This window comes from Trachemys scripta, chromosome 1, assembly GCF_013100865.1.
Source record: "Trachemys scripta elegans isolate TJP31775 chromosome 1, CAS_Tse_1.0, whole genome shotgun sequence".
NCBI classification, from domain to species: domain Eukaryota; kingdom Metazoa; phylum Chordata; order Testudines; family Emydidae; genus Trachemys; species Trachemys scripta.
The window spans coordinates 340,519,641-340,528,762 of record NC_048298.1 but is presented as its reverse complement, the minus strand read 5'-3'; the positions used below and the strand labels follow the sequence as shown (position 1 = coordinate 340,528,762).

Below are 9,122 nucleotides of genomic sequence, written 5' to 3'. Positions count from 1 at the left end.
GTAAGCAGGGTTTCCCAGAGGTGTGTACCAGGATGCCCTGCTCCCTGTCCTGAGTTCATGCAATTAAATTAGAACCTTCCCAGGTGTTTTCTGACTTCAAGCATTTCCCTCCAATGGGAATACACATTGCTGTTATTGACATTGAAGTTTCTATGCCATCATGCTGCCCATTCACCTGGCTTGGTTAGCTCCCTCTGAGGACTTCTCTGGACTCGACTATGACCAAAATAATCTGGTGTCATCTGTAAACGTTGCCACCTCACTACTCACCCCCTTTCTAGAGGAATAATAACTATAAACTCTTTACCTTGCTATTTGCTATAAAGTGTGTAAACCCACTCAATGTGCTTCTCTCCCTGCACAGGCACCTTGAACATTTCTTAGCCCTACTGATGCATCAACAACCTCATGGCAGCTTTCAACCTCACCCCCTCTGACCCTTCAACCTTCATGCTAATGGGAATCCCTGGCCTGGAAGCTGCTCACGTCTGGATTTCCATCTGTTTTTCTACGTTCTACATTATCAGCCTGTTGGGAAATTTCACAGTTCTGTTTGTTGTAGGGAAAGAGGAGACCCTGCACAAGCCAATGTTCCTGCTGATCTGCATGCTGGCACTCACAGACATTTGCTCATCTACCTCCATCATGCCAAAGGCACTGTGTATATTTTGGTTCAATTTAAAAGGCATTACGGTGGGTGGCTGCCTCACCCAGATGTTCTTCATTCACACAGTTTCTGTTATGCACTCAGCCATCCTTGTGACAATGGCCTTCGATCGCTATATTGCCATATGCAACCCTCTCAGATATGCCACCATCCTCACCAATGCACGAATAGCTAATCTAGGGCTAGTATGTTTGATAAGAGCTGTTCTCTTCATTTTGCCCTTGCCCTTGAACTTGATCAGGCAGCCATTCTGTACCAACCGCATTATCCCCCATACATACTGCGACCACATGTCTGTGGTGAAGATATCGTGTGGGGACACCACGGTTGACAGGACATATTCCTTGGTGATTACATTTGTAGTCACCGGGTTAGACCTAACGCTCATTGCCCTGTCTTATGGTCTGATTGCCAGGGCCGTCGTCAGAATCTCCTCCAAGACAGCCCACCAGAAAGCCCTCAACACCTGCACAGCCCACATCTGTGTGATGCTGACAACTTATACTCCCTTCCTCTTCACCTCTCTGACATACCAATTTGGTCAGGGCATTGCTCCCCATGTTCACATCATCTTGGCCAACCTCTACTTCCTCGTCCCTACCATGCTCAACCCAATCATTTATGGGGTCAAAACCAAAGAGCTTCGTGACAAAGTGAGCAAATACACCAGCAGAAGATGATCAGCGGGGGACACTGACTTTAAACCTATATGATGAGAGGGAAAAACGATATCTCCTGCTTAATGAAGGGTGCTCTGTAGCAGTTTGACAGAGCTCAGCATTGTGGAAGTTCACAGTCTGTGAAGTTCCTCACACCTAACGTCTGTTCACAGTCTGTGAAGTTCACTCCATCACCAAGCACTGCAGGCTGGCCTCTGGGTAAAGGGAGTAGAGTGGGGCCTTAGACACTTTACTAGCCAATTCCCCTGAGGTAGTGCAGAAGGAAAGTTCGCTACAATAGTTCCCCACTAACACTTGGGAACTGGGAGAAATAGATGGGCTGGATTTAAGTGATGTGTAAATATAAGTGTAACTTGTGAAATCTTCATATAAATGATAAAAGGTGAAATGGGTAACTTTGGGGAGCACACGTTCTGTGTAAGGTGACTATAACATTACTGCATGAGACAGGTATGATATTAACCTTTTTCCTGTACTATTTTATTATGGGGTTAGAGCAGTAAACATGACCTTCTTTTATTTGGCCTCTTCAACATATTTCATAACAAATTAAACTTGGACAAGCCAGCTTCCTCTCAGATTCAGTAGTTAGACACAATGAAGGCACCCACAGAACTGATTCTCCTGAGCAAAAATGCCAACAAATTTACAAGCGTTTAGCATTAAAGAAATTAATGGAAAACTAGTTTTATTTTTTATCATTTATCTTACAAGGCATGCTTTCTATTGAAGAACATGATTATATGAAAATGAGGAATATGGGGGTTATAGTACGCTCTCCCAAGGATTGTCGCAGTTTTCAAACAGCATTTAACATTTATAGAATATTTCTTTGGAGCAAATATCAGGGGAAAGGTTATGATCAGCTCAAAGTAATTTCCTATCCATATATGTGTATCGTTAATGCATATGAAGTGATGAGATTTGTGTTGTACAGTGGGGTCACTAAAGCATGCTGTAAGTTGGGAAATCTGCCAGATATTAGCGCCCACCTGAGGCAACAGCAGGGAAAGTAACCAACACCCAGACAGGGTGTCAAAAAAACCATCAACAGCCATTGTCCAGCAAGGGAGTCACAATGTAATAATTCACCTGCATGAGGCCACACCAGAGGAATTGCTCATCTTGTTTGGAGAGATTCAGGAATGCCCCCCAGACTGCCATGCCTGAACTTATGCTCCCCAAGCACATGGACTGAGAGTATAAAACAGACAGTGTGGACACATACTGGGCCCTTCTCCTGTCCACACCTATCGTCCAAGCAACCAAGACACCGAGAAGAAGACAAGACTCCAACACAGGAGACTGGCCCAGGTTTAAGGAACAAACCTGTGCATTAAGGCCTGCGATATCCAGTGGGGTGAGAAAACCTGCTTCATCTAGTTGCTGCCCAGTCTCAGAGGGTTTAGAGTTTAGACTGTGTGCTTAGATTTTATTTTATTTTCGTAACCACTCACTTGTAATGCTTTGATATATAATCATATAAAGTCAATCTTTATAGTTAATAAATCTGTTTGTTTGTTCCACTTGAAGCAGTGCGTTTGGTTTGAAGCGTATCAGAAACTCCCCTTGGGATAACAAGACTGGTACATATCAATTTCTTTGTTAAATTGACAAACTCATAGAAGCTTCCAGCGTCCAGCGGGCATAACTGGACTCTGCAAGACGCGGGTTCATAGGGTGTGTCTGGGACCGGAGATATTGGCTAGTGTTATTCGGTTGCAAGTAGCTGGGAGCAGCTGCCATGTCAGCGGCTGTGTGTCAACAGCCCCTGGAGTGGGGGTTCTCACAGCAGAGCAGGGTAAGGCTGGCTCCCAGAGTCAAGGATTGGAGTGACCTAGATCACTTCTCCGGATAACACCAGAGGGGAACGTCACACACAGATCTGTACAAAGCAGCAGTGTTACTTCCCAGAGTTACTGAACTTGTAGCTAATTTAAAATTGAATTCAAAGAAGGCAAATGTTCAGCAAGTAAATTATCAGAAAATGGGGCAGACAAATCAAGTCTGAAGAGACGTGTTTGAGGAAGGCAAAAAGGCCGGGGAGCAGCTCATTTTGGGGCAGACCAGGGAGGAGAGGAGACCAGCTACTGGCAGCTCCAGGGGAGCTGAGATGAAGGAGGCAGAATCACCCCAAGCAACTGCCCAAAGGTCCTTCCCTGAGGGAAGGGAGGGCCTGCTGTAGGTAGGGTGACCAGATATCCCGATTTTATAGGGACAGTCCTGATATTTAGGGCTTTTTCTTATATAGGCATCTATTACCCCACACCTCCATCCCTATTTTTCACACTTGCTGTGTGGTCATCCCAAGAGGGACGCATTCATCATGAAACTAGGATTTAAACTAGGCTGGCCGGGGGCTGAACACCGAAGCCCAGAGGTAAGTGGGGAAGTGGAATACTGGGAGGAAAAACAAGGAGGAGTGTACAACAGGGGAGGCCTAACGATTTATACTGAGAAAGTAGGGCAATCGGCTAGTTATCTTAGCGGCATGTACACAAAGCAAGAAGCCTGGGAAACATGCAGAAATAATTGGAAGTCCTGGAACAGTCAAAGCACTATGATGTGATTGGAGTAACAGAGACTTGGTGGGGTAGCTCACATGACTGGAGTGATGTCATGAATGGGTATAAACTCTTGAGGAAGGACAGGCAGGGGAGCAAAGGTGGAGGAGTTGCACTGTATGTAAGAGAGCGGTACAATTGCTCAGAGCTCCAGTATGAAATTGGAGAAAAACCTGTTGAGAGTCTTTGGGTTAAGTTTAGAAGTGAGGGCAACAAGGGTGATGCCGTGGTCGGTGTGTGCTATAGACCACCGGACTAGGAGGATGAGGTAGACAAAACTTTCTTCTGAGAATTAACTGAAGTTTCCAGAACACAGGCCATGGCTCTAATGGGGGACTTTAATCCCTCTGACATCTGCCAGAAGAGCAATAGAGAAGTGCACAGACAATCCAGGAAGTTTTTGGATTGTTGATGACAATTTCTTGGTGAAACTACTGGAGGAACCAACCAGGGGCTGTTCTCCTCTTCACCTGCTGCTTACAAACAGGGAAGAATTGGTAGGGGAAGTAGAAGTGGGTGGCAACCTGGGCAGCAGTGACCATGAGATGTTTGAGTTCACGATCCTCACAAAAGGAAGAAAGGAGAGTTTAGCAACATACGGACCCTGGACTTCAGAAAAACAGACTTTGACTCCCTTAGGAAACTGATGGGCAGGATCCCCTGGGAGGCTAATATGAGGGGGAAAGAGTTCAGGAAAGGTGGCTGTTTTTTTAAAGAAGCCTTACTGAGGGCGCAGGAACAAACCATCCCTATGTGCAGAAAGAATAGTAAATGTGGCCGGTGACCAGCTTGGCTTAACAGTGAAATCTTTGGTGAGCTTAAACACAAAAAGGAAGGTTACAAGAGGTGGACACTTGGTCAGATGACTAGGAAGGAGTATAGAAATATTGCTCGAGAATGCAGGGTGTAATCAGGAAGGCCAAAACACAACTGGAGTTGCAGCTAACCACTAGAAGAGGCAGTTGCTGCCCAAGATGAAAGGAGAACGACTTTGCTACATGCACCCACCAGAATGCGCCTTGGGGTGATCAGTCACCCTTCATGCTGCCTTACCCCAGATGGAGACCTTGGGACTTTCACAGGGAGGTGGGAGGAAGTGTCCCAGGTAGGGCCACTTTACATAGGTGGTGGGTATAATAGGCCAGGGGAGGCTAAACCTCCTGTGTGGTTCAGCCGCTGCTCTTCCACCTTTGAGAGCACGGACACATGGGCTGTAGTGGCCCTGCCTGCGCTCCGCCCCATATGCTCCATCCCGATTCTCCCCATGGTCCCACCCATTCTCCTCCTCTTCCTGTTCCTGCTCCGCTCCTCTGCCGAGGACCGCACTGCTTCTCTCTGAATCCTTCCTCTCCTCCTCTGAGAGGCCCCCACAGCCCACCATTCGACAAGTCTCTCTGCTCTTCCACCCTCCGTGGCCACCCGGTTGCCATGTCATTCGCTGGGTCACGACTCCCTCCTCTCCTTCACCCCCATCCTCCGTGGCCCTCCCACCAAGAACTCGCTTAGTCCCTTTTCTCCTCTATCCGTTCCCCCGTGCCTTCCCAGCTTCCATTTTGATAAGTCCTTCCTCTCCTCCACCCCACTTCCCAATGCTTGCTAGTCCTTCCTCTCCTCCATCCTGACCCCCTCACCTCCAAGACCCCTACTGCCTGCCACTCACCAGTGAAAAACTTGAGCTTACATTTTACAGATCACTATGCGGTGGAAGGCACTATAATTTTGGGTTTATACTCCAGTGGGGGATGTGAGCCTGGGGAGCTGGGAAATTGGCTAGTGTCAAGGTGTCACCCCCACTCTGAATTTTAGGGTACAGATGTGGGGACCTGCATGAGATAACCACTAAGATTATTTACCAGTTTAGATCTAGTAGCTGGCACCACCAAATAGTTTAAACAAACTATGGGAGAGTTTATGGGAGAGTCATTTGGAAACTCTGTCTTCCCCCCAAACATTTGCCCAGTCTTTATCCCCCTTTTCCTGGCAGGATTGAGACTCATTCACTTCCCACTAATTCCTGGTGAGCCCAGATCCAAAAAACCTTTGGATCTTAAAACAAGGAAAAATCAATCAGGTTCTTAAAAGAAGGCTTTTAATTAAAGAAAAAGGGTGAAAGGAATACCTCTTTGAGATTAGCATGGAAGCTACTCTCACAGACAACAGATTCAAAACATAGAGGATGTCCCTCTGGGCAAAAATTTAGTTACACCAAGAAACCCAATTTGATTCTTCCTCTATGCAAAAGAAGTCACAAAAGAAAATAAACATAATCTACTACATTCCTTCTCTGAACACTTACTACTTTTAAGAAATGTTAGATGGCTGATTCCTGGATCCTTCACTCTGATTCAAACTTTTCTGAACAGACAAAAGACTGATTTCCCTCCTCCATCTTTGAAAACATCTTGTCCCCCCATTAGTTCCTCTGGTCAGTTGTCAGCTAGGCTATGTGAAATTCTTAACCCTTTACAGGTAAAAGAGGAATTAACCCTTAACTGTCTGTTTATGACAGCTAGTGTCTGCTTTTTGTATTTGGGTGGCTTAGATAAGCCCTCGGGTAGCTCAGTTTGGGTGCGTGGCACCATCTGCTATTGTGTGTTTGATAACAGGGCCTAGAAACCGTGAATTACCAGTAAAGCAGAGTGAAAAAGGGCCAGCCCAGCATGGTGGTTAGAGGGGTGCAGGAGTTCCCATGGCTCCCAGACTGCACGCAGGAGTGAAAACCCATCACATTTATACCTTGCAGAGAACAAATTAGGCCCCCAGGCATCTGTGACACAAACATATGGAAGGTAATGTAGCTTGAAGAAAAGATCCAGATGTAGCACTTGTTTGATTCCTTTACAACTGTGTTTTCACCCCAGCAGGGCACATCTACCTAAAATACCACCATATTGAAATGATCCCAGGGCAACAGATTAGGAAAACTCTGTGGCTGTTCCCTCGTAAAATGTGGGATACCATGTGAGACAAACTCATTTTGGTCTTGGGAGTGGTGAAGGAATCACACAGTGAGTGGAGAAGTCCCATTTTATTAGGTCTGACGCAGGATAACACAATCCATTGAATTTTGATGCTTACCTGATGCAGAGAATAGACAAACTATTAGAGCTTTTGAGAGCTGCAAGAAATCCATCCGCTTTAGACCTAACAAAGGGACACTGGCAGATACCTTTGACGCCAGAATGCTGGGAGAAGAAAACCTTTTCCACACCCTTTGGCTTGCATGCATTCAGGATCACATCATTTGGCCTTGACAGGCGTCTCAGAGGTTAATAGACTGGACATTACAACTGCATGGGCAGTATGCAGCAGTACACTGCTCCAATCAATTGAAAATGGTTTTTGGTCCCATATCTTGTAGCAGCATTCCCACACATGGTGCAGAGGGCAGTACATTACACACAGGAAAGAAAGCCATCAACAATTCCTAGGCTGAACCGCCTACAATGTGCCCTGACAATCTGAGCCCCTGCCATCAGTGAATCATTTCTTCACTGCTGCAGGAGGCTCTCAGGCTGAAGATTTCCGTGGTCTATTTTCTGGTTTTCCTCCTTTTCACAGAGCTGAGGGAATTGTCGGGAAGTCCTGGCCAACCTAAGGATCTGCAGAGGAATCATAAAGGTCGCTGTCCAGCATGGTTCATGTCAGATATTTGAGGTTCCCATACTGATTTTCAGGGCTCTGTCATTCTGTCACAGTAAGGAAATTTCCTCTCTCTGCTGAGCAGGATTTTGGTGAGTTGCCTGTTTCTGCAGTGGGTATCTGTGTTAAAAGAGGATTCACAAGAAGAATGGGTTGCGCACTGGCAAGATTTTGCTCTCACATTCTCTCTGCAGAAGAGAGATATGCATCCGAAGAAGTGGGCTGTAGCCCACGAAAGCTTATGCTCTAATAAATTTGTTAGTCTCTAAGGTGCCACAAGTACTCCTGTTCTCTCTGCAGAAGGTCACTCCAGATTGACAATCGCCTCCCTGAGAGCACAATCAGGACCCGTGTGTTTTGGAATCCCTGTCTTTCTTGTCAGGTCTCAGAACACCACATTAACTGGGGGTTTCCTTCAGAACCTTTCAGAACCCTGACAGAATGGCGCTCTCTGTAGCAGGACCCAAATCAGTGATTTTTGCAGCTCGGAGCCGAAAATTAAACACTAAGGGTGAAATGTTGGTCCCACGGATATCAATGGCAAAACTCCCATCACGGCCAGAATTTCACCCTAAATCCACATGTAGGGACTTAAATAAATCTATTCTGTCCTAGTCAAAACAATGAGGAATCCTTGTGGCACCTTAGAGACTAACAAATTTATTTGGGCATAAACTTTCATGGGCTAGAACCCACTTCATCAGATGCTACTAGTCAGTATTTTATAGACATTTTTCATATCCCCTCTTATTCATCACCTCTGTAGTGTAACAATTCCCGTCTTTTCTAGCTCTCTCTGTATGAGAGTTTCCCCAGACCCTTAATCATTCCCTGAACCCCAGTAGTTCAGCCATATCCTTTGTGACAAAGGTGCCTAGTGCTACAGAGAGAAGTCCAGCGGAGGGTGAAACATTGACTGACTCATCTCATGGCATTATGTTACCTATATGATTTCCCATCCCACTCCTCCTGCATCCCAGTGTTTTGATAAATTTCTCTCTGTGCTTGGATCGTGAGCAGGGGTTTCAGAGACCTGTGTACCATGAGACCCAGGTCGCTGTCCTGAGTTCATACAGCTAAATTTGAACCTTGTAAAGTGTTTGAGGAGTTCAAGATTTCCCCTTCAATGGGCATCCATTGGGCTTACAATGGGTAGTTATTGACATTGAAGTTTCTCTGCCATCATGTTGCCCATTCATCTCGCTTGGTTAGCTCCCTCTGAGGACTTCTCTGGACTTGATTCTGACCTAATTAATCTGCCATCAGCAAATGTTGCCACCTGACTGCTCAGCCCCTTTCTAGATTGGTAATAACTATAAAATATGTACCCTACTATTTGTTATGATGTGAGTAACCCCCTTGCTGTGCTTCCCTCCCTTCACAGGCACTTTGAGCATTTCTGAGCCCGAATGATGCATCTTCCACCTCATGGCAGTTTTGAACCTCACCCCCTGGTGACCCTTCAACATTCATCCTAATGGGAATCCCTGGCCTCCAAGCTGCTCATGTCTGGATTTCCATCCCTTTTGCTACGTTCTACATTATCGGCCTGTTTGGAAATTTCATGGT

The 9,122-nt window shown here is 46.0% G+C and overlaps 1 protein-coding gene across 1 annotated transcript; it reads left to right on the top strand.

Moving 5' to 3' along the window:
* The first annotated feature begins 408 nt into the window (after positions 1 to 408).
* LOC117884793 (putative olfactory receptor 52P1) lies at positions 409 to 1,347 on the top strand. The gene has a single exon (XM_034785631.1). The coding sequence runs from the start codon at positions 409 to 411 to the stop codon at positions 1,345 to 1,347; it is 939 nt and encodes a 312-aa protein (XP_034641522.1).
* Positions 1,348 to 9,122: the final 7,775 nt, after the last annotated feature.

Coding starts and splice junctions, on each gene's coding strand:
- LOC117884793 (XM_034785631.1), top strand. CDS start 409: ATGGCAGCTTTCAACCTCACCCCCTCTGACCCTTCAACCTTCATGCTA.